The 25906-nt window shown below is 41.6% G+C and overlaps 1 protein-coding gene across 2 annotated transcripts in view; it reads right to left on the bottom strand.

Annotated features, from left to right (window-relative positions):
* The window catches only part of KLHDC1 (kelch domain containing 1), a 66145-nt gene that overhangs the window by 5521 nt on the left and 34718 nt on the right, over positions 1-25906 (bottom strand). Inside the window, exons 7-12 of one of the 2 annotated variants that reach the window (XM_003831743.4) lie at positions 24325-24408; positions 23786-23844; positions 20521-20633; positions 18683-18755; positions 13182-13266; positions 9579-9631 (exon numbers count right to left, since the gene is read on the bottom strand). In XM_003831743.4, the coding sequence (XP_003831791.1) occupies positions 9579-9631; positions 13182-13266; positions 18683-18755; positions 20521-20633; positions 23786-23844; positions 24325-24408 (467 nt within the window). Of the gene's footprint in view, positions 1-9578; positions 9632-13181; positions 13267-18682; positions 18756-20520; positions 20658-23785; positions 23845-24324; positions 24409-25906 lie in introns of both variants that reach the window. The other variant, XM_063596195.1, reaches the window with a different exon arrangement.

The raw sequence follows: 25906 nt of genomic DNA, 5'->3' as shown, positions 1-25906 counted from the left end.
AGCCCAATAACCATATACCCTTCTCGCAGAACTGTCCTTTGCTTCTGTCACCTCAAGATGAAACATCTATTTTTATATCTGCTCCATGTTTCTTCCATAAACAACTGCATGGGGGTTACACATTTGACTTATTTGACCCAGAGAGAGCAGGGTGAAAGACAGGAATGGAGCGATACAGGAAGTGCCAAGAGACCACTTGGGTTTCTACTCTTCTGGGGGCGTGGGTGTTCATTTCTTTTCCCCTTTGATTCCATTAGACTAGAGGGCAGTATCCTTCCAAGTACAATGCCCTTTTTAATCTTACGCTATTTTGAAGAGCATTTTGTACTTTAAAACCACAAGAAACTTAAGAACTATCAAAAAAGCATCTGTTTCAATTAATAAACTTTAATTCAAAAAAATAGGTGTTAAAAATTTTTTTAACAGACTCATTTGATTCTGCTGTGGGTAACTTTAGTTGTCATTTTTACAAGCACTTATACTCTAGAGATTTAGATGTTCTTCTCTACTCTTTGAAGCTTTTTCCCTCCACTCTGGAACAACTCTAAACAAGAAGTGAGTTAAAATGTCCTGGGAGGTTGAAGTAGAGGTACAGGGTTCTGTGGGAATCAGAGGAGAAGAATAACTAAGACAACCTTAGCAAGCCAGGGGAAACTCTCCAGATGGAGGTCCAAGCTGAGACCTTGAGGTCCTCAACAAATTAAAGAAACAAAGGTATTCCAGCTAGAAGAACCACATTTGCAAAGCCCTAGAGATGAGAAATAAGATTACAGAAACTGCACTTCTATTGTCTAAATACAGCTGGAGGGCAGAGCGCGAGTGGGGCATGGCCAGAGGTGAGACAGATAAATGGAGGCCCTGAGGACCATGCGAAGGAATCTGCTGTTTGTCTCTGGCAGTGCGAGCCAAGCAGGAATCATCACAATACAACATGTGATACATCAGTTTTCCATAGTAATATATAAGAATATTTCATGACTAATTTTTTTTTCCTGAGATGGAGTCTTTCTCTGTTAACCAGGCTGGAGTGTGGTGGCCTGATCTCAGCTTACTGCAACCTCCCAGTCCTGGGTTCAAGCGATTCCCCTGCCTCAGCCTCCTGAGTAGCTGTTATTACAGGTGTGTGCCACACCACGCCTGGCTAATTTCTGTATTTTTAATAGAGATGGGGTTTCGCCATGTTGGCCAGGCTGGTCTTGAACTCTTACCTCAGGTGATCCGCCCACCTTGGCCTCACAAAGTGTTGGGATTACAGGCCTCACTGCGCCCAGCCTCATGCCTAATTTTTATAGCAGCCCCAAATTCCCAAATTGCAGATATCCTAAACATAATAGACTAGTTAATAAATTGTATTTCTTTTTTTTTTTTTTTTTTTTTTTTTTGAGACGGAGTCTCACTCTGTTGCGCAGGCTGGAGTGTAGTAATGTGATCTCGGCTTACTGCAGCCTCTGCCTCCCAGGTTCAAGCAATTCTCCCTCCTCATCCTCCCGAGTAGCTGGGACTACAGGCGCATGCCACCATGCCCAGCTAATTTTTTTGTATTTTTAGTCGAGACATGGTTTCACCACCTTGGCCAGGCTAGTCTTGAACTCCGAACTCCTGCCCCTTGGGTGATCCACCTGCCTTGACCTCCCAAAGTGCTGGGATTACAGGTTTGAGCCATTGCACCTAGCCAATAAACTGTATTTCCACGAGATAGAACCTATATAGCCATTACTAACTTAAGTATAGATTTATTATACTGAATGATTATTTACATGAAAGATATTACAAAACAGCCTGCATAATTTGATCCTTTATACACATTCACATATACATATATGTGTACTGCTTGCTGAGGTTTCCAATGACCTCTTAGCATGATTAAGTTCACTCTAATCATTTAATGAAATCATTAAAATCATGTATATAGGATTATATATTGATCATTATATAAATGATTTATATATAAAATCTCTCTCTGCTGGGCGGGGTGGCTCACGCCTGTAATCCCAGCACTTTGGGAGGCTGAGGCGGGCGGATCATGAGGTCAGGAGTTCGAGACCAGGCTGGCCAATATGGTGAAACCCCATCTCTACTAAAAATACAAAAATTAGCCGGGTGTGATGGTGCGTGCCTGTAATCTCAGCTACTCGGGAGGCTGAGGCAGAAGAATTGCTTGAACCCAGGAGGCGGAGGTTGCAGTGAGCCAAGATTGCGCCACTGCACTCCAGCCTTGGTGACAGAGTGAGACTCTGTCTCAAAAGAAAAAAAAAAGAAAAAAAATTTCTCTCAGTATATATATACATATATATATACATGTACAATTTTTATAATTTTACCAATACATGTATATATATATCCCCTACGATGGTTCATAGGTGATTTTTTTACTATATACTTTTCATATCGTATGAATTTTCTTGGTAAATACATCTTTTTACAATCAGAACAATATAGCTATTTCTTTTAATTTCTTATAATATTCTTTTATATCCAAAGGTAAGATGAACATGATCCCACAAATCTACTAGACGATATAAGCCACTTTCTATCATTTCTACACTTTTTCATCTTCTGCATCATTGCTTATCTCCCCTCCCAAACCTGGGTTTTGTGCTTTTTGAAACACCAGCTGTATGTTTTATAAACACCCCTGCTTCCTCTGACTTGCTGAAATCTAAGAAAATTGTTGTGTGCGCAGCTTTCTTGAGAAAATAGTACACATTTTCCCTCATCTCCATTTTCACAGTCAAGGATCCAGTGTCTGTAGTCTCACTTCTCACCACTGCTTCCAGGTTATATCATTTCACATGCAGGTGTTGCCATCTACTAACCTCCAGCTCATTTTCCCCCAGTCACTGAGGACTTTGGCCCTGGCTCACCACAGTCCCTTTCCTTGACTGATTTTAGCATCTGTGTGGAGAACCCTTTTCATTCTTTATGACCTTGCTCAGGACAGTTCCACCTGTGAAATCTTAAACTCCCATCCTCCTCTTGGACCAGAAACCTCTTATCCTTTTAATTCTTACACTCCCTTACTCTTTGGACCCTTCTCGGTTCTCCAAATAATAAGACCCTTCCAGTTTTAACTTTCTTTTGTATCCAGCCTAGCTTACCTGCACTTCATTCTCTTGCCAGCAATTTTAATCCCCTTCACCGTTTGTTACCCATCCCAGCCAAACTGCAGTGATGGATAAATTCAGCCAGTCATCTCCTTTCTGCACCTGCGACCCAGCTGTTTAGTGCTACTGGGGAAAGCCATGTTTCTAAGCTATGGTGCCACTACATATTGATGATAGTCTACCTCAGCTGCGTGCTACTTTGTTATATATCCCGCAGACAGACGTCAGCATCTTCCTGCAGTCACCTAGGCAGCTACTTCAAATCTTCACCATTCATCTTAAGTTCTTATCCTCACCTCTCTTTTCTCTTATCAGATGACCTCACTATCAACTAGAACTTCTCAATGTCCCATCCCAACCAAAAAAGTTTTCTATCTATATATCCATACTTCCTTCTTTCTCCACTATTTTAAAGAAAAGAATCCTTTCTCCAGTCAAGGACTAATTTAAAAATCTGTTTGCTAAAATCACCTTCTCAAGACACTGCTCTACCCGCTTTTCCTGCATTTTCTTGTGTTTCTAACAACCTACTCTCCATTGGCTTCTCCTGCCCAACTGGCATATAAACAAACATACTCATCCTCCCTTGGTCTTGGTGCTCTTCCCCAGAAGTCACCCTTCACTAACAGAGAAATGGTGGAGAAGGGGATTAAAATTGCTGGCAAGAGAAAGAAGTACAGGTGAACTAGGCTGGATATGAAAGAAAGTTAAGGCTGGGTGTGGTGGCTCACGCCTGTAATCCCAGCACTTTGGGAGGCCGAGGCGGGTGAATCATGAGGTCAGGAGATCGAGACCATCCTGGCTAACACGGTGAAACCCCGTCTCTACTAAAAATACAAAAAATTAGCCGGGTATGGTGGCGGGCGCCTGTGGTCCCAGCTACTCGGGAGGCTGAGGCAGGAGAATGGCGTGAACCCGGGAGGTGGAGCTTGCAGTGAGCTGAGATCGCGCCACTGCACTCCAGCCTGGGTGACAGAGCGAGACTCTGTCTCAAAAAAAAAAAAAACAGAAAGAAAGTTAAAACTGGAAGGGTGGAAGGGTCTTATTATTTGGAGAACCGAGAAGAGTCCAAAGAGTAAGGGAGTGTAAGAATTAAAAGGATAAGAGGTTTCTGGTCCAAGAGGAGGATGGGAGTTTAAGATTTCACAGGTGGAACTGTGCTGAGCAAGGTCATAAAGAATGAAAAGAGTTCTCCACACAGATGCTAAAATCAGTCAAGAAAAGGGACTGTGGTGAGCCAGGGCCAAAGTCCTCAGTGACTGGGAGAAAATGAGCTGGAGGTTAGTAGATGGCAACACCTGCATGTGAAATGATGTAACCTGGAAGCAGTGGTGAGAAGTGAGACCACAGACACTGGATCCTTGACTGTGAAAATGGAGATGAGGGAAAATATGTACTATCCCCAGTGCTTTTCAATCCAAATGTTCTAGGATCTCTTTAGTCTTTCCTTGTTCAGATCTCCCTTCTCTTGGTTTTTGTGCTACCATTATCTCCTGGCTAGCCTTCAACTTCTCTGGTCACTCTCTTGCTGCCTCCTTTTCTTCTCCCTCCCCCTCAAATGTAGTAAGGTCCTAATGCTGAGTTGCTGGCTTTCTCCTTACTTCTAAAACTCCTCCTGGCCAGAGCTAATCCACACTTACTAATTCTCCAATGATTATGAAATTTTATGTCTGGCCCAGACCTCTTTCCATATATTTAAGCATTTAATGGATAGCTCCACTACAGTTCCCATAAACACTTAGCACGTCCAAAACCAAACTCATCATTTCTACCCTTATGCCATCTTCAGACTGCTGCCTTTCTCCATATTCCTCCTATCATTAATTCTCCCCACTCCTTTTCCTTGGCATCTATTTAACTACCAAGTCCATTCTCTGTCCTAAATATCTCCATCTCCCTTCCTTCTCCAGCCCCATTGATACTTTCCAGATCAGACATTCACTCTGTACCTGACCACTGTAATAGTCTCTTTACCAATTTTCTTTACCCAGTCACATATCCCTTCAATTTTTCGTCCACTCTATTGCCAGAGGAATTGTCTAACTTGTAATATGATCATCTTATTCTCTTGCTCCAAATTTTTCAATGGCTCTTGATCTCTTTTACACCAGATACTGTAAAAGAGAGATAAAGTTCTAGATGTCATATGATTTCTGATTTCTTGTCCAACATCATTTCTCGCAACTCTCTGCCTCATACTACATTCCAGGAATGCTCAAGAATTCAGTATCCAGAACATACTATGCTTTTGTATATATCTTTACACTAACACCCTTGCACTGTTTGTTCATGGCAAATTCTTAGCTCAAATCCTTCTTCTGCAAAGACTTCCCTAACCTTTGCCATCTTAATCACAGACAGACAAAAGGCCTTCTTCTCCAGTATTCTCATAAACTTTGTATATGTTTCTCTTAAAGCAATTTCCTTTTTCTATTGTAGAAAAAGTCTGGAAGCTTGAAAGTCTACCTTCTATATTATTAGCAATGTTAGGGAAAGGCCATGCCTTCTTATTTCACGGCACAGTGCCTTCCCAAGTAGGCACTCAAGTGTTTCTTGATCCCTGCATATGAGGAACTTGCAATCCAAAGTGCAGGCCACACCCTGGACTAATTAAATCACCATATGTAGGGGCAGAACACATGCATTAATTTTTTTGAAGCCCCTCATGAGAGTTTAGTTTGAGAACTACTGTGCTAAGAGAAGGGGTAGTTAAGAAAGACGTCAGAAAGGTCCAGTTTGAGCTAGTCTAATGGTTTTCAGGTGGTTCATGTTCTAGAACATCTAAATGTCACAGTATACTCCTTGAAATATAACTTGTCCCCTCTTTATCTCTCTCTTTCTCATATGTCTTCACTTATGTTATTCCCTCTGCATAAAATTCCCACACTTGCTCTCCCTCTCCCTCTCCCTCTCCCCACGGTCTCCCTCTCTTTCCACGGTCTCCCTCTCATGCGGACCCGAAGCTGGACTGTACTGCTGCCATCTCGGCTCACTGCAACCTCCCTGCCTGATTCTCCTGCCTCAGCCTGCCAAGAGGCACGCGCCGCCACGCCTGACTGGTTTTGGTGGAGACGGGGTTTCGCTGTGTTGGCCGGGCCGGTCTCCAGCCCCTAACCACGAGTGATCCGCCAGCCTAGGCCTCCTGAGGTGCCAGGATTGCAGATGGAGTCTCGTTCACTCAGTGCTCAATGGTGCCCAGGCTGGAGTGCAGTGGCGTGATCCCGGCTCGCTACAACCTCCACCTCCCAGCCGCCTGCCTTGGCCCCCCAAAGTGCCGAGATTGCCGCCTCTGCCCGGCCGCCACCCCGTCTGGGAAGTGAGGAGTGTCTCTGCCTGGCCGCCCATCGTCTGGGATGTGAGGAGCCCCTCTGCCTGGCTGCCCAGTCTGGAAAGTGAGGAGCGTCTCCGCCCAGCCGCCATCCCATCTAGGAAGTGAGGAGCGCCTCTTCCCGGCCGCCATCACATCTAGGAAGTGAGGAGCGTCTCTGCCCGGCCGCCCATCGTCTGAGATATGGGGAGCGCCTCTGCCCCGCCGCCCCATCTGGGATGTGAGGAGTGCCTCTGCCCGGCCGCGACCCCGTCTGGGAGGTGAGGAGCGTCTCTGCCTGGCCGCCCCGTCTGAGAAGTGAGGAGACCCTCTGCCTGGCAACCACCCAGTCTGAGAAGTGAGGAGCCCCTCCGCCCGGCAGCCGCCCCGTCTGAGAAGTGAGGAGCCTCTCCACCCGGCAGCCACCCCATCTGGGAAGTGAGGAGCATCTCTGCCCGGCAGCCACCCCGTCCGGGAGGGAGGTGGGGGAGTCAGCCCCCCGCCCGGCCAGCCGCCCCGTCCGGGAGGTGAGGGGCGCCTCTGCCTGGCCGCCCCTACTGGGTAGTGAGGAGCCCCTCTGCCCAGGCAGCCACCCCGTCCGGGAGGGAGGTGGGGGGGTCAGCCCCCCAGCCCGGCCAGCCACCCCGTCTGGGAGGGAGGTTGGGGGGTCAGCCCCCCGCCCGGCCAGCCGCCCCGTCCGGGAGGGAGGTGGGGGGGGTCAGCCCCCCGCCCGGCCAGCCGCCCCGTCCGGGAAGTGAGGGGTGCCTCTGCCCGGCCGCCCCTACTGGGAAGTGAGGAGCCCCTCTGCCCGGCCAGCCACTCCGTCCGGGAGGGAGGTGGGGGGGTCAGTCCCCCGCCCGGCCAGCCTCCCCATCCGGGAGGGAGGTGGGGGGGGTCAGCCCCCCCGCCCGGCCAGCCGCCCCGTCCGGGAGGTGAGGGGCGCCTCTGCCCGGCCACCCCTAATGGGAAGTGAGGAGCCCCTCTGCCCAGCCAGCCAACCCGTCCGGGAGGGAGGTGGGGGGGTCAGCCCCCCGCCTGGCCAGCCGCCCCGTCCGGGAGGGAGGTAGGGGGGTCAGCCCCCCGCCCGGCCAGCCATCCCGTCCGGGAGGTGAGGGGCGCCTCTGCCCGGCCGCCCCTACTGGGAAGTGAAGAGCCCCTCTGCCCGGCCAGCTGCCCCGTCCGGGAGGGAGGTGGGGGGGTCAGCTCCCTGCCCGGCCAGCCGCCCCGTCCGGGAGGTGAGGGGGCGCCTCTGCCCGGCCGCCCCTACTGGGAAGTGAGGAGCCCCTCTGCCCGGCCACCACCCCGTCTGGGAGGTGTGCCCAACAGCTCATTGAGAACGGGCCAGGATGACAATGGCAGCTTTGTGGAATAGAAAGGCGGGAAAGGTGGGGAAAAGATTGAGAAATCGGATGGTTGCCGTGTCTGTGTAGAAAGAAGTAGACATAGGAGACTTTTCATTTTGTTCTGTACTAAGAAAAATTATTCTGCCTTGGGATCCTGTTGATCTGTGACCTTACCCTCAACCCTGTGCTCTCTGAAACATGTGCTGTGTCCACTCAGGGTTAAATGGATTAAGGGCGGTGCAAGATGTGCTTTGTTAAACAGATGCTTGAAGGCAGCATGCTCGTTAAGAGTCATCACCACTCCCTAATCTCAAGTAACCAGGGACACAAACACTGCGGAAGGCCGCAGGGTCCTCTGCCTAGGAAAACCAGAGACCTTTGTTCACTTGTTTATCTGCTGACCTTCCCTCCACTATTGTCCCATGACCCTGCCAAATCCCCCTCTGTGAGAAACACCCAAGAATTATCAATAAAAAAATAAATTAAAAAAAAAATTCCCACACTTGTTCACTGGGCAACTTCTACATCTCTCAAATCCTTCCTCCTTCCTCCCAACTCTCACAGGTAGAAATAGGGGCTTCTTCCATAATCCTCCCACTAAACTTTGTACAGACTCCTTTTAGAGTAAAGAATGTATGAGCTAAGACACTACAAGTCATATCACCAACTTAATACTAGCTTTGGGGTTAAAAAAGAAATTCTTCTATATTAAATATCTGTGTATGTGTGTATATACAGTCAGCCCCCTGTATCTGTAAGTTCCTCCTCTGTGGATTCAATCAACTGCAGATTGAAAATATAGTTAGGCTTATGACAGTTGCATCCGTACTGAACATGTACAGACTTTTTTTTCTTGTAATTATTCCCTAAACAAAACAGTGTAACAATTATTTTCATAGTATTTAAATTGTATTAGGAATTATGAGTAATATAGAGATTATTTAAAGTATATAGTAGGATAGGCATAGGTTTATATGCAAATACTACATCACCCTATATAAGAGACTTGAGCATCCATGAATTTTGGTATCCAAGTGGGGGTTTTCCTGGAACCGATCCCCACAAATACCAAGGAATGACTACATAACATATATATGATATATATTATTAGGCACACTCTAATTTCCAAAAAGTTAAAATGTGAAAAATGTCAGGCTTAGAATTAAGGAAATATAGTATGTTTAATATTACCATATAAACTAAAGGCAATTTTACAAACAAAACAGTGACTGTATTGTATGTGTACATACACACACACACACATATATACAAAATATATATACACACACATATATATATATATGTGTGTGTTATATTTATTTATTTATTTATTTTTTGAGACAGGCTTTCAGTCTATTTCCAGGCTGGAGTACAGGAAACATGATCATAGCTCAACGCAGCCTCAAACTCCTGTGCTCAAGCCATCCTCCCACTTCAGCCTCCCTAGTAGCCACAGTAGCCAAGACTACACATGTGAGCTACCATGCCAGCTACTTTTTTTTTTTTTTGTAGAGTCGTGGGTTTCACAATGTTACCCACACTGGTCTTGAACTCCTGACCTCAAGTGATCCTCCTGCTTTGTCCTCTCAGAGCACTCAATTACAGGTGTGAGCCATCACGCCACGCATGTATATTTTCATTTTTAAAACTCACATTGGTGTATAGTTCACCATTATAAATTTGATTATACTCTTAGGAAGATGTGAACATATTCTTGAATTCATGTCATAAACAACCTGAAAAATATTTCAACGCTTCCCAAAAATGAGAAAGAAATTATCATATATTCATAGCAAATATATAGAAAATATTAAATTTGCTTACCTGAGTAGTGAATAAGGCTGTGTTTGAAAGATCAATAAATCATTACAGTGACCCTAATCAACATAAAAAAGGCATTATTAAGTTTTTGATAAAAATAACAATGAGTTAATAATTGAATGTTTCTTAATTTTATAAATGTAAAAGATATTGTATAAGGCAGCAAATAAATCTTTCTAGCTGTTGACACACACACATAAATTCATGCACACACATAAACATACATGTACATACATATACCTGCTACCTACAAACTTTGAGTTTGTGGTTTCCAATTTTCAGTGACCAAATTTTAACCTAACCAATAGCCTACATAATTGCAAATTTGAAAATAAGAAATACATTATTCACCGAGAAGTGAGTTAAAAAATAACGGTAGTGGTTTTCTTTTTTTTTTTTTTTTGAGATGGAGTCCTGCTCTGTCGCCCAGACTGGAGTGCAGTGGTGCAATCTCCACTCACTGCAACCTCCAACTCCCAGGTTCAAGCGATTCTCTTGCCTCAGCCTCCTGAGTAGCTGGGATTACAGGCGCCCACTACCATGCCCCGCTAATTTTTTTTGTATTTTTAGTAGAGACAAGGTTTCGCCATGTTGGCCAGGCTGGTTTCGAACTCCTGACCTCAGGTGATCCACCTGCCTCAGCCTCCCAAAGTGTTATGATTACAGGCGTGAGCCATGGCACCCAGCGCAGTAGTGGTTTTCAAACCTTTTTTTTTTTTTTTTTTTTGGAGACAGGGTCTGGCTATCTTGCCCAGGCTGGAGTGCAGTGGCGCAATCAGAGCTCACTGCAACCTCTGCCTTCCTGGCTCAAGCCATCCTCCAACCTCAGCCCCGCAAGTAGCTGGGACCACAGGAACAGGCTACCACGTCCAGCTGGTGTAGAGACAGGGTTTCACCATGTTGCCCTGGCTGGTCTCAAACTCCTGAGCTCAAGCAGTCTGCCGGCCTCAGCCTTCTAAAGTGCTGGGATTACAGGTGTGAGCCACCACGCCTGGCACTTTTTTTGTTTTTAAGCTGAACTTTTTCTTTCAAATAACTCATATGTAAAAATTTCCTCTTTACCTTGTCCTCCTTTTCCAGGTGGTCTCAAGATTCCCCGGGAATTCTCTCTTTTTTGTTTTTAGGACTCACTCTGTTGCCCAGGCTAGAGTGCGGTGGTGCGATCTCGGCTCACCGCAACCTCTGCCTCCCAGGTTCAAGTGATTCTCTTGCCTCAGCCTCCTGAGTAGCTGGGATTACAGGTGCACACCACCACATCCTGGCTAATTTTTGTAATTTTTAGTAGAGATGGGGTTTTGCCATGTTGGCCAGGCTAGTCTGGAACTCTTGATCTCAGGGTGATCTGCCCACCTCAGCTTCCCAAAGTGCTGGGATTACAGGCGTGAGCCACCACGCCCAGCCCTCCCCGGGAATTCTTAATTTGAAAGTCAAGATCTGGAAGATTATTTGAATAATGAGTCTCTCATCTAAAAGTTAATGTGGTAGAAAAGTCACAGAAAATGTATCTAATCCTTTCAAATAGGTCTTTAGAATTTCATAATTTATGATCATGCTTTTAATCAGAATTCCTACTTTCATGATAAAACTTTGTATCCTAAATGAAGATTTCTAGTGCCAAGAAAGAGAAGACAAACCACAAAATTTGCTTTTTTAATAAATGCGAAGTTGTAGTTTTAATCTTTTAGTGAAGCACTGAATTCTCAGCCAAAGAAAGCTCTAAAACTTTCAATATATAAAACATTTAAGTTAGGGGCTTCATAACTACAAAATAAAGCAAATTCCCTGGAGAGAAGCCATCCTGCTTTGGAGTTTGCCACTCCATAGGAGCAGCTCTGGAGATAACTGTGCCTCAAGAGATGAAAGGGAGCTAGTGCCCTCTGGGTTAGGCTCTGGCTCACCATACCCCATCCCTGATGGCTCAGAATCCTCTATTTTTGAGTGTCCTACACAAAACCAGATCAATCATTCCTGAACTCCTGTCCCATTGTGTATAGTGTATAAATATGGCCGCCCTGCTCTGAATTTCCCAGGGTGCTAGGAGTGAAAGAACCATACTCTCCAAATGCTACTCATTTATGCCTCTGACCTTAGTTTTATCAAATTTTAAAATTGAAATGCTTTAAACTTAAATGTAAAACAGCTGAGTAAAGCAGTGGTAAAAGATATATAGTAAAAAAGAGAATAGGCCAGGCATGGTGCTGATGCCTGTAATCCCTGCACTTTGGGAGGCTGAGGTGAGTGGATCACTTGAGGTCAGGAGTTCAAGACCAGCCTGACCAACATGGTGAAACCTCATCTCTACTAAAAATACAAAAAATTAGCCAGGCGTTGTGGCACACGCCTGTAATCCCAGCTACTTGGGAGGCTGAGGCTGGAGAATCGCTTGAACCCAGGAGGTGGAGGCTGCAGTGAACCGAGATCATGCCACTGCACTCCAGCCTGGGTAACAGCGAAATCCTGTCTCAAAAAAAAAAAGAATAATATACTTGGAATATTTCAACAAAGTAGTTTCCTCTTGAAGGGGCAAGCTAGTAGGTAAGATTCAGAAGGAATAATCAGGTGGCTTCAACAGTACTGATGATGTTCTAACTCTAAAATTAGCTAACAAAATTCATGGGTATTTATTATACTTAGCATTTACATTATTAATATTCTTTTTATGTATCAAATATTAGATACAAATATATATTTCTTTGAGACAGGGTCTCGCTCTGTCACCCAGACTGGAGTACAATGGCATGATCTTGGTTTGCTGCAACCTCCACCTCCTGGGTTCAAGCGATTCTCGTGCCTCAGCCTCCTAAGTAGCTGGGACTACAGGCATGCACCTCCACACCTGGGTCATTTTTGTATTTTTAGTAGAGATGGTTTTTGCTGTGTTGGCCAGGCTGGTCTCGAACTCCTGGCCTCAAGTGATTTGCCTGCCTTGGCCTCCCAAAGTGCTGGGATTTAGAGGCGTGGGCAACTACACCCAGCCTACATACAAATATTTTAATTCAATAATATTAGAGAAACCCATGTAAGAGAAAAGAGAAAGAGGAGTCATCCTTTAAAAGGTCTTCTTAATAATTTTGCTAATCAAACTAATAGACCTATTTTGATTTGTAAATCCAAAATATCCAGAAAGGCTTCATAAAAGCCAGTCATCCTTGCTGGGCGCGGTGGCTCACGCCTGTAATCCCAGCACTTTGGGAGGCTGAGGCGGGCGGATCACGAGGTCAGGAGATCAAGACCATCTTGGCTAACACGGTGAAACCCCGTCTCTCTACTAAAAATACAAAAAATTAGCCGGGTATGTTGGCAGGTGCCTGTAGTCCCAGCTACTCAGGAGGCTGAGGCAGGAGAATGGTGTGAACCCGGGAGGCAGAGCTTGCAGTGAGCCGAGATCGCACCACTGCACTCCAGCCTGGGGGACAGAGCAAGACTCCATCTCAAAAACAAACAAACAAAAAAGCCAGTCATCCTGAAGATTAATTAAACCACAGAGTAACATTTCATGCCCTTCATATTTTGCAATGTTAGAATATCAACATTCTTGCTGAATAGCCATTTAGTGTGAATAACACAACTACTCAGAGGAAATATTTAGATATAAGATTTTCTTACTGTATCCAAGGCAAGTAAGTCATCTTTGCTCCCACCAAATACCATTATTTCATTTTCTTTTCCCAAACAGGCTGTGTGCCATAACCTATGATTGAAAATTATAAACAGAGTGAAACACTGTCATGGGAGAAACTGTACATTATATATAAATCAATTCTAAATTTCATACTCTAAAATGTAATCTATTTAAAAGAGACATGATTGAACTTGAACCTTTGGAATATCCTAAAAAGGGTTATAAAGATTCCTCTAGAGTTCATTAAATCACACCATTAAAGAGATGACTCTCTCTCTGTTTTTTGTTTTTGTTTTTTAAAGAGATGAGGCTAGTTTTGAACTCCTGGGATCAGATAATCCTCCTGCCTCGGTCTCCTAAAGTGCTGGGATTATAGGCATGAGCCACCACACGCAGCCAGAGATGACTCTTAATAACTCTACTATGTCCTTCAATATTTTTATAACCTTTTTCTCTCATACATATTATCCCTGCAGTGAAATAAATTAAAAAGGAACTGATCACCTTATTGCTGAAACAGGCACTTTCCCCAGTTTTCTTATTACTATCTGCGATGTTACTGTTCTTATAATTTTTGCCTTTTTTCCTACTCTATGTTCCCCATCACCCAACAAATCCAATTTGGCACTCCTTCACATTTCCATTGTCACACTACTCATCACTCTGAGTACAGAACACCATAATATCTTCCTAGTTTTTCAGTCTCTCATCTCCCTCAGCTACATATGGCTAATAACAAATATTTTTCAAATATTGTCTCTAACCATGGAAATTTCCTGATGATGAAGTATCTGCACTACCAATGGCTGTTTTCCTAGCCTAATATTTGTGATCAACCAGTTTTTTTCCCACAAATCTTAATTCTTGGCTTTTCCCAAATGAGCCCTCTACTTAGCTAAATTCATTTCCTTGCTTCCCCTATGAGAAAAGCTTATCATCTATCTCTAGGCTTTTGTTCACTCTATTTCTTATGCTTAGAATAATAAGCCATTCTTACTGGGCCTTAAAAACAGGCTCCAAACACCCAGGAAGTATTCCAAATACCCACCCAAAACTGGTTCTGTTACCATCTCTATTCAGCACCCTTTAATGTTTATGTGCTCATTTTATACTTGCCTCACTTACATTTGAAGAAGAACTGCTCTGCATGCTACTTTAGCTGTTTGACTAGCTAACTAAGATTATGAGGTCCTTAAGTTAAGAAATTGTCAAGTGGTGTGCTCAAACTGGCTTACTGGCTAGCAGAAGCTGATTGTACATATCTGCATCCAACTCCACGTGCAGTGACATCACGTCGGAAGATTGAAATCGGCCATGGTAGGAGTATTTACACCTTGGAAATCGGCAAATGCTACAAATTAGGGCATCCTCCCACTCTGGAGAGTGCTTGTTGGCCATTAACAGCACACCATGGGAACCTGGGGAATCTAATTTTATGGCTTCTTAAAAATGCCTCATGTGGTGTTCTGTACCCAGTAGCTGCTCAAAAACTTGTGATTAACAAAAGCAAACATGAGGCCGGGCACGGTGGCTCAAGCCTGTAATCCCAGCACTTTGGGAGGCTGAGGTGGGCAGATCACAAGGTCAGGAGTTCAAGACTAGCTTGGCCAACATGGTGAAACCCCATCTCTACTAAAAATTAAAAAAAAATTAGCCGAGCTTGTTGGCGCATGCCTGTAATCCCAGCTACTTAGAAGGCTGAGGCAGGAGAACTGCTTAAACCCAGGAGGTGGAGGTTGCAGTGATGCAGTGAGCCGACATCACACCACTGCACCCCAGCCTGGGCGACAGAGCTACACTCTGACTCAAAAAAAAAAAAAAAAAAACCAACCAAACAAAAGAGAACATGAAAAAAACAATATATTCAGTCATTAGATATACAAATTATTTCATAAAGGAGTAGAGCATCTAATATTCTTTTGGAAGTGGTCTGACAGTTCATGTCTATTTCCAATATCACATTATTAACAAATAATAATTTTCGCCTGTAGTCCCAGCTACTCAGGAGGCTGAGGCAGGAGGATCGCTTGAACCCAGGAGGCGGAGGTTGCAGTGAGCCGAGATCATGCCACTGCACTCCAGCCTGATGACAGAGCGAGACTCCATCTCAAAAAACAAACAAAAAAAAACAAATACTAATTTTATGGTTTAACAAAGTTGAATATTTCCAGAGTAAGAGAACTCTCAAAAAAATTTCCCAATTTTAGAGGGTAAATTAGGGATTTTTACATAGTCATTGCTTTGACTTTTAGAGTACTTTGATTCCTTGTTTTTTTTTTTGAGACAGGATCTGGCTCTGTCACCCAGGCTGGAGTGCAGTGGCACAATCTCTGGTTCCTCCGTCCTCTGTCTCCCAGGCTCAAGTGATCCTCCCACCTCAGCCTCCTGAGTAGCTAGAACTACAGGCACACGCCACCACACCCAGCTAATTTTTTTTTTTTTTTCAGAGATGGGGTTTCACTGTATTATCCAGGCTGGTCTTGAACTCCTGGGCTTAAGCAATCCTCTCACCTTGGCCTCCCAAAGTGCTGAGATTACAGGTGTGAGCCACCACACCTGGCCTTGATTACTTTTCTTAATATACCAACTGTTGAAGCAACAGATACCTAAAACAATTATAAATCATAACTTATTTTATTACCACACAACTTATTTTATTTTTTCTGCTTCCCAGGAACTGGGACACATAACTAATTTTTAGTACATTAATCCCTTTTACTTAAATTTCACAAGTGCAAACAGTGGAATTATGCACAATTCGTTAAACCAAATACTTTCCTCAAACAATCATGTACACATTCAATGACAAATGCACTTGTGGCCCAAAATGGAACTAAGTCATTAGAGATGTTGTTTGGGAAATACTCTGCCCAGTTCTCCAACTCTTATAGAAGATACATTGATATAAATCTTCAACAAGAACCCAGATTACGTGGTGGGGTCGAGGATGGGGACTGGAAGAGGGTTAGGTAAAGGAGAGAGAATACAAAAAATGCCCTCATACATGGGAAGGAACAGCTTAATTTCCTGGAGAGAAGGCTATGTGTAACCTTGGCAATACTCACGAGATCCAACAGTACTTGGGGCTCTATACACTAATATTTTCTCTAACATCTTTTTCAGACACATAAAAAAGGGTCCTTGCTGATAGCCAACTATATAGGCTATCAGATCTGGCTACATATATGGCTTTTCAGCCATAGGTTTATCTAAGGTGAGACCCAGAGAATAGGAGTGCTACACTGTAGAACAGTCGTTCTCAACCAGGGGCAATTTGTCCCCTAAAGAGGCATTTCACAGTATATGGAGATATTTTTAGTTGTCATAACTTGGGGAGAGAAAAGGTAGTACAACTGGCATCTACTGGGTAAAGGACAGGGATGCTGCTAAACATACTACAATGCACAGGACACCCTCATGACAAAGAATTATGTGGTCCAAAATGTCAGTAATGCCAAGGTTGAGAAACCTAGCTGTAGAGTTCTAAGAGGAGAATTGGGCAGCTTTACATTTCAAATTACAACTTGAAAAATTTGTACAAAATGCTTATAGATCTTAGCTAAATTGTCACTTTTATAAAAATTAGTATATATATAGACACATATATATGTTCTCCTTACACTCAACTGTATCCCACCTGTTCTTCTCCTCACCTCATACCTGTAGATCTGCCTCTGTCTTATCTGCCTTAGGGAAACTCTGGCCATTTCATCATCGAAGAACACTGGAAAGCCTTTCCTGCCTTGATTTTGGTGACATCTAGCTTGCAACCTGATGTTTTTTCTACAGACTGATAGTTTATGTCCTTTCACAGCTGCTCTAAACTTATCACCTAAACATTCTAATAAAGCATATTATTTACATGACACATCAGCTGAATTAAAAGAAATCTCTTCACATAGCTCTAGTTCTAACTAACAGCATATTATAGATAATAGTTGTGTTGCTCTACTCATTAAGGGTTGAAATATAAAATAGGAGCAATTTTAAAATTAAACATTTTTACTAATACTTTGGTCTATAATGCATTCATACAATCAAACAACTGGAATAAACTAAGAGATTATCTAGTCCAACTCTCTTATTTCACCGATGAAAAAAATCGATGCTCAGTTTCTTTCTTTCTTTTTTTGAGACAGGGTCTGGCTCTGCTGCCCAGGCTGGAGTGCAGTGGCACAATCTCAGCTCACTGCAGCCTCAACCTCCTGGGATCAAGTGATCCTCCCACCTCAGCCTCCTGAGTAGCTGGGACTACAGGTGTGCACCACCACACCCGGCCATTAAAAAAAACCCAAAACTGTAGCAATGGGGTCTCACTATGTTGCCCAGGCTGCTCTCAAACTCCTGGACTCAAGTGATCCTCCTGCCTTGGCCTCCCAAATTGCTGGGATTAATAGGCATGAGCCACCACACCTGGCCAATGCTCAGTTTCCTTAAGTGACTTTTCAAAGCCAAAAAAGTAGGTAGTAGCTGAGCAAGGACTAGAACTCTGGGCTCCCATGTCTCAGTACAAAACTCTTTACATTAAAAAAAAAAAATTTCAAAAGAGCCAGAATTGTTAAAGTAATACATTCCAATGAATTTTTATACATGAAGACATAAGAATCACAAATGCAATTATGAATTCTAAATGTACTGTGAATATTAATATAGATACATATACCAAAATAAATATAAATATTTTCAGGCCTTTTTCTCAAGTAAGCTGTCATTTATTAAATAACAAAATATATATCATTAAATTGATTACACACTAGCATAAATAATCTGTATTTTTAAAATTCTAAAATATATAGCGTAAAAAAGAATTACCAATTATAATGATCATAATGTGCTGAATCTGAATTTCCTATGAAGATATTATTATACTATTCAATAAAATTAGAAAAAAATAAGAATTATAGTACAAATGTGGTTTTCTTTGTAGTCTAATAATAGTATATAATTTCTAAAATTTTTAATTCTATAATATACCATAAATAACATATTTTCTTTTTCAAAAAATTCCCATCAATGAATACATCATGCAGTTAACAGAGATTAATAATAACCTGCCATCCGTTGGATCAACATGGAAGCAAATTTCCTGATTAACTTGCTTTAAACCTCTTCCAAAAACAAATAACTACTATTAAAGCCAACCCCATTTTTGTCTGCTTATTAAAAATATTAACATTAAAAACATTAATCTCATATGATGCTTTTAATTATCTTAATCTTCACAGTTATCAGGCAAGATTATGCATTTACCTAAAAGAATAACATTTTCAAATATGCAAGTATGGGTGAAAACTGGATAGATCATTTCTAACAATCAGATATAATTAAAATAATAATTAAATTATTTAGGTAACATCAAGCTCATTTGAAAGACATCCTTCTCAATGGCTTATGGTTTCAATGGCAAACACTATAAATTCAGTACTATATTTTAATACTTTAAAAATTCTTAACTATTTTACTATTTGTCAATTTCTTGACTTACCTAGGTCTTATTTTAGGTAAATGTGTAAGTTGTTTCCAACAATTTGTTGTGACATTATGAATCCAACCATCACCTGCAATATCATGACAGTTCAGAAATTAAGATTAGGTCTCTGGGATACAATTTTAATTTTCCCCCAAATTTATCATGCTACATTTAAATGACTATCTTTTCTGAGTGCACCTATTTTATCATACAAATTTTCAAACATTTACAAAAATAGAGTGACCATGACAATGAACTTCCATATATCGCAGATTCAACAACTATCAAGACTTTGCTACATGTGCTCCACTTATCTTTTTATTATTGCTTAATTTTTCTAAATGAAATCCTAGATCTCATATCATTTTCTCCATACATACTTCAGTATGCATTACTGAAAATAAAAGGACATTTTTTACATAACCACAATGCCATTATCACAGTCAACCAAACTAAAAAAAAGTCTTGGGATCATCTAATATCCATATGACCAAATCTTAGACTGAAACAGAATCTTTAAGGGAGGAAATTGACTAGCTTATGAGTTAGGACATTTAATTTCCCATAGGTCAATGACCAAAAACAGAAAACAGGAACTAAAAACACTAGAGATCATGAAGATATGATATTAAACAGCCCCTAGTGAAATGTACAGATGTTAGTTTTTGGTTAGATTCCAAATCTCTTTTAAATAAAAATCTCACAAATTGGAGAAGTATAAAAATGTGCAAGAATAACTAACATCTCCTACTAGGAACTGTTGTTTCTCCAACTAACCTCTGGAATTTGTCTGACTGCCAGACACACAGCTGATGCTCAATAAACTTTTGTTGAAAAATAGTTGTTTCCAGACCCTAATATATAATTATATAAATGTTTTAATAGTGTATAATGTTTCTTAATAAAAACATCTCTAGGCAGAGAAAACTTCTGGGTTAAGAAAATAGAAAATGGCCAGGTGCGGTGGCTGACGCCTGTAGTCCCAGCACTTTGGGAGGCTGAGGCGGGTGGATCACGAGGTCAGGAATTCGAGACCAGCCTGGCCAACATGGTGAAACCCCATCTCTACATACAAAAATTAGCTGAGCGTGGTGGTGGGCACCTGTAATCCCAGCTACTCAGGTGCCTGAGGAAGGAGAATCGCTTGAACCCGGGAGGTGGAGGTTGCAGTGAGCCGAGATTGCACCATCCCACTCCAGCCCGGGCCACAGAGCAAGACTCCATCTCAAAAAAAAAAAAAGAAAAGAAAATAGAAAACATAAAACATCTAACATGCCAAATTAAGAAGTCAATATTCGTGGTCATCTGTCTATCTTGATGCCACAGTTCTACTGCTGAAAGAAAAACTGCATTCCAAAACCCATAGCCACTGGGATCAGCAATGACTGGAGTTTAAAAAACCTAGCTAAACACTTTCCTCTACAGCTCTGGAACAAAAAGAGAAGCAACTGGGCTTCCCACTTTGTATTTCCAGGGCCTTCTAAGAAAGGCTGCTCTTCCAACCCCCTAGCCTGGAGTACAGCAAAAGCGAACAGTGCAAGCATCCTACCCTACAGTACAAGCATCTGGATCAAAAATCAGCGGACACAGAATCACAGAATATAGTAGTATAAAGGGGCTTTATTTCATCTAGCTTCAATCACCCTTCCTCTTCTCTTTCCCTAGAAAACAGGGGAAGTGGAGAGCCAAGGGTACAAAAGCAAGGAGGTCATAATTCATGCAAGAAAATAATTGAGGATAAAGGCAAACCAGAAAAACAGGAAAAAAGGAAGATTTACTTCACTGTAAGTATGAAATACAATTAAGAAAAAAGAATGAGATAATAATTATAGGCTAAACCTTAATCAACTTACTTAATGGGATATTATCTGCACTTAGTCCACCACATAGGAAAAGTTTATCATCAGCTATAGGTGTTAAAGTATGCCATGACCGATGTTTTGGGCTTTCTCCATTAATAGTAATCCTGTGGCAAGGAGAAAAAGAAAGTCTAGGTACTATATTAATCAAAAGAAAAGGTTTTTAATCATCTTAGATCTTAAAAAAAAAATCTGCCCTCACTGCTCCAAAAAACTTTTACTAGTTCCACCTACATGAATATTTGAAAAACATTATTAAATTCTTAGATGAATTTAAAAAATCTTTCCATTTAATGACCATTTCACCTGGCTACACAGTGAAAATAAAAGTCAATTCTCAGCCGGACGCGGTGGCTCATGCCTGTAATTCCAACACTTTGGGAGGTCAAGGCGGGTGGATTGCCTGAACTCAGGAGTTCGAGACCAGACTGGGCAGCATGGTGAAACCCCATCTCTACTAAAATACAAAAAATTAGCTGGGCCTGGTGGCATGCGCCTGTAGTCCCAGCTACTCGGGAGGCTGAGGCAGGAGAATTGCTTGAACCTGGGAGGTGGAGGTTGCAGTGAGCCAAGATTGCACCACTGCACTCCAGCCTGGGTGACAGAGAGAGACTGCTTCTCCAAGAAAAAAAAAAAAAGTCAATTCTCCGTTAATGCACAATGCATACTCAGCATCATTCTTATTGGCTAATCAGCTGCTTCCTTAGTTTTTCAACACAATTTTTTTCATGTCTGTAACTTTTTACTGTTGTTTCATGGTTAATTTTGTGTTTTTAGCTGATTTCCCCAAGGATATTACGGGTTTTTATATTGTTGTTTTTACTTTGATCTACTTCTAGAATTTCCCAAAACATTATCTTCCTCTGAAAATGCTAGCTATTCTAACTTCAAAATAAAAGCATGAAAGCCATTCCAGATACAGGGTAAACCTCTAAGGATTTCTCAAAAAAATAAAAATAAAAACAATGCCAGGCACAGTGGCTCACTTCTGTAATCCCAGCACTTTGGGACGCCAAGGCAGGAGGATTGCTCAAGCCCAGGAGTTGGACAGACCATCCTGGGCAAAATAGAGACATTGTCTCTTAAAACAAAAGAAAACAGAACAACAAGAATAATCATAATAATAAAAGGGACACTTAAAAGAGACGGGGCATGAAAAATAAAAACATAAGTTATAGCTGGGCCTGGTAGCATGTGCCTGTAATCCCAGCTACTAGGGAGGCTGAGGCAGGAGAATCACTTGAACCTGGGAGGTGGAGGTTGTAGTGAGCCGAGGTCGCGCCATTGCATTCCAGCCCGGGCAACAAGAGCGAAACTCCGTCTCCAAAAAAAAAATAAAATAAAATAAAATAAAAAAGCATAAGTTAGAAGCAAAAGAATTTAATTTAGGAGGTGAGAAGATACCATTATTCCACAGTCTGGAATGTTCCAGAATAACACAGGACATTTTTGGAAGATACAATTTGTTTTTTACAAAACAGAAATATTTTTACTGTTTGTGTTGATTATAAGAAACTTTTTTTTATTTTTTGAGGCGGAGTTTTGCTCGTTTCCCAAGCTGGAGTGCAATGGCGTGATCTCAGCTCACTGCAACCTCCGCCTCCCAGGTACAAGCAATCCTCCTGTCTCAGCCTCCCAAGTAGTTCTGTTTACAAGCATGCGCCAATACACCCGGCTAATTGTTTTGTATTTAGTAGAGACAGGGTTTCACCATGTTAGTCAGGCTGGTTAAGAACTCCTGACCTCAGGTGATCCACCAGCCTCGGCCTCCCAAAGTACTGGGATTACAGGTGTGTACCACTGCACCTGCCTGGTTTTATTTTTATTATTAGTTTTTGAGACAGAGTTTCACTCTTATTGCCCAGGCTGGAGTGCAGTGGCACGATCTTGGCTCACTGCAACCTCCACCTCCCGGGTTCAAGCGATTCTCCTGCCTCAGCCTCCCGAGTAGCTGGGATTATAGGCGTCCACCACCACTCCTTGCTTTTTTTGTATTTTTAGTAGAGCTGGGGTTTCACCATGTTGGCCAGGCTGGTCTCAAACTCCTGACCTCAGGTGATCCACCTGCCTCGGTTTCCCAAAGTGCTGGGATTACAGGTGTGAGCCACTGCACCCAGCCTAGGTTGAACATCTTTTAAAAATAATTTTTACCTATTATTTCTTCTGTGAGTTGTTCATGCATGTTCTTTGTCCACTTTTCTATTGGATTGCCTTTTTAAAACTGATTTACTGAGTTCTTGTGGATCTTTGCCCTGACATCTCTCTTTTAAAAATATTGCAAATGTCAGCTGGGCACGGTGGCTCATGCCTGTAATCCCAGCACTTTGGGAGGCCAAGGTGGGCGGATCACAAGGTCAAGAGATCGAGACCATCCTGGCCAACATGGTGACATCTCGTCTCTACTAAAAATACAAAAATTAGCTGGGCGTGGTGGTGTGTGCCTGTAGTCCCAGCTACTCCGGAGGCTGAGGCAGGAGAATGGCTTGAACCCGGGAGGCAGAGGTTGCAGTGAGCTGAGACCATGCTACTGCACTCCAGCCTGGTGACAGAGCAAGACTCTGTCTCAAAAAAAAAAAACAAAAAAACCTGCAAATATTGTTTCCAGTTTTTTGTTTGCATTTTACAATGTGCCATTTAATTTTTTGTGGTACATTTTTCTACAGAGAAATATTTAATTTTTAAGTAGTCTTATCGATCAGTCTTTTCATTTATGAATTTTGAGTTCATATCATCTTTACAAAGCTTTCTCCATGCCAACATGTTAAAGATAATCTGCTATATTTTCTTCTGAGACTTTCATGGTTTTATGGTATTTAATGGTACTTATACTTTGGAATAATATATAGCTCTGATTCCATCTCATTATACAAATTGCTAAGTTGATAGCTAAATATATTTGTTCTATTGTTAAATACATATTATGAGCTACAAATAAAATCTGACTTTACTTCATTACCTGTTCACCTGAGATGACCCCATTCAACCACTTCTTCATTTCTTCTACTGATCAATCCTCAAAAACTACTTAGTATAAAACCAGTACTTTTATATAATCTAATTTCAACTGTTAGTATTTTCATGTTTTATCTTGTCTGGTTAAGGAACAAACTCTATTTAAATCTATATAGTCCTTGCTTAGACATACGATCTGAAGGAAAAAAATACCAGTCCAGTTTTAAAGACTCACATTTGGATTATGGTGACATACAGACACATACACATGCCTATAGATTAAAACGTACTTAGACTTCAAACTTACCTTCCAGACCAAGTCCAGGTGTCTAGGTTTAGATAGTGCAAATCATTCATCCTAGTTTGCTAAAAGAAAAGTGTGTTACATTGGTCAGTATTTCACATCTTTTATCAGCTAAAATTTTTCTTTTAAAGTAAGTTCAGATTAAAAATAGACTATCTCTATTTTACTTCACATAAGACGTTTAACTATTGGAAAACAATGCTAAGCATTAATAAGACTGACACAGAGCTCCCAAATCAATGTGTCAAAGGGGAAAGGAAAAAATAGGAAGAAATAGGTTTAAATTCACAGGCTTTAGATGACAAGAAATTAATTTTTTCTGATACTGCACTGAAAGATTCTCCTCATTAAAATATGATTTATAATCATCTATGATTGTTCATGTATGGTCTGTTTATGAATTAGAAGATAAATAAAATTAGTGTTGAATGCCATTTTAATCTCTAGATTACATCAATGTTCAATTATTCCACGAAATCAGAGGATAAATTTTTATAAGGAGCATTGCACATAAAAATACCATTTCCATTAAAAACACTAACCAGAACACGTCCGCCAAAGATATAACCCTTACTTCCAAGAACTGCACACGTATGCGCGGCTCGTGGCTGTGGTGGAACTCCACCCTGCAAGTAGAAATCAGAACAGACTGCAAAGACTTGAAATATCTGTAATAAAGTTACATTCCTATGCTCAGTATGTGAAAGTCTTAATCACTAAGTTATCATTACCTATGTAATTCAATTAAAAACGCTAATGCAAAAGTTTATTCTAAATAGTACTAATTGTAGACAAATACTATTTGTCAGAATACATTTTATTCTCCCTGATCTTTACTTTTGAAAATGTTTTTCTTATATGTCTGACACTATTTAGCAAAACAAGGTTTCATGTAATTTTTGTTTGAAATACTGTATAAAGATTTTAAAATCAAATTTTAAAATGTTCTCTCTCTCCCTCTCTCCTCTGTTTCTCTTTCACACACACAGAGTTCCCATTAGAAGTGAGCAGTGCATATTGCGATTATCTCAGAAACTCTGTAAAATTAAAAATGGCCCCAAAACTCTTGGTGCCTCAAATTTACAATAAGAAGTTCACTCTTGGCTTAAGCCAGACAGTGCTCTCTCTCTTACTAAAACTCTTAACATTAATTGATAACACTTCTCTACACTTTATTTTGAATAAATATAGCAGACCTTTTCTTTAGAGAAGTTTTGTTTTTTGTTTCGAGGCAGAGTCTTGCTCTGTTGCCAAGGCTTGAGTGCAATGGCACGATCTCGGTTCACTGCCACCTCCACCTCCCGGGTTTATGCGATTCTCCTGCCTCAACCTCCCCAGTAGCTGGGATTACAGGTGTGCAACACCAGGCCTGGCTAATTTTTGTATTTTTAGTAGAGATGAGGTTTTGCTCTGCTGTCCAGGCTGGTCTCAAACCTCCTGGCCTCGAGCGATCTGCCTGCCTCAACCTCCCAAAGTGCTGAGATTACAGGCGTGAGCCATTACGCCACCCTAGGGAGGTTTTTAATTGGTGGAAAAAGTGAGTATCATGGGTAGATGAATGAATAAGGTTTGAGGGAAGAATCTTCTGCATAATTTCCATATTTTCATGGTGGGTGCCTTTATGTATGTATTTTAATTCCAAGTTCTGAAAGAACCTGACATTTTCAGCTCACTGGCTACTCAAAGTGGGTATAGGAAATTAAAGCTCTGCATCCAATATCGTAACTTCCTAAACTTTTCAGGCTTATTTGAATAACTGTGCTGAGGTCAACTTGGTAAGACATAATTCAGATATTACCTATATAACACTTAAATGAGAACCACTTAAGAATTTTGGTTCCCAGCCCTTCCAGCAAAACAAAATTTTTATTATTACCCCAGGCTTGATCTGAAATTTTGGAAGAATTCTTCTACTATATAGAAGAGAATAGAAGAGTACTGGAAATCTGAAATTTATTGCCTGGAAAAAGAGAATCCAGAGAATGGCCAAACTCTAACACTTACTATTTTGCATAGACCTTCCCATCATTTCCATGAACAGAAGTTGGACTGTAAGGAATTCTGGTCATATATGTGTATTAGTAGACATGTATGTAACTGTGCATATACGACCTGCTTAGCATT

The sequence above is a fragment of the Pan paniscus genome, chromosome 15 (assembly GCF_029289425.2).
Source record: "Pan paniscus chromosome 15, NHGRI_mPanPan1-v2.0_pri, whole genome shotgun sequence".
Taxonomy (NCBI): domain Eukaryota; kingdom Metazoa; phylum Chordata; class Mammalia; order Primates; family Hominidae; genus Pan; species Pan paniscus.
The sequence above is the reverse complement of the archived record's forward strand: the minus strand, read 5'-3'. Positions and strand labels throughout refer to the sequence as shown.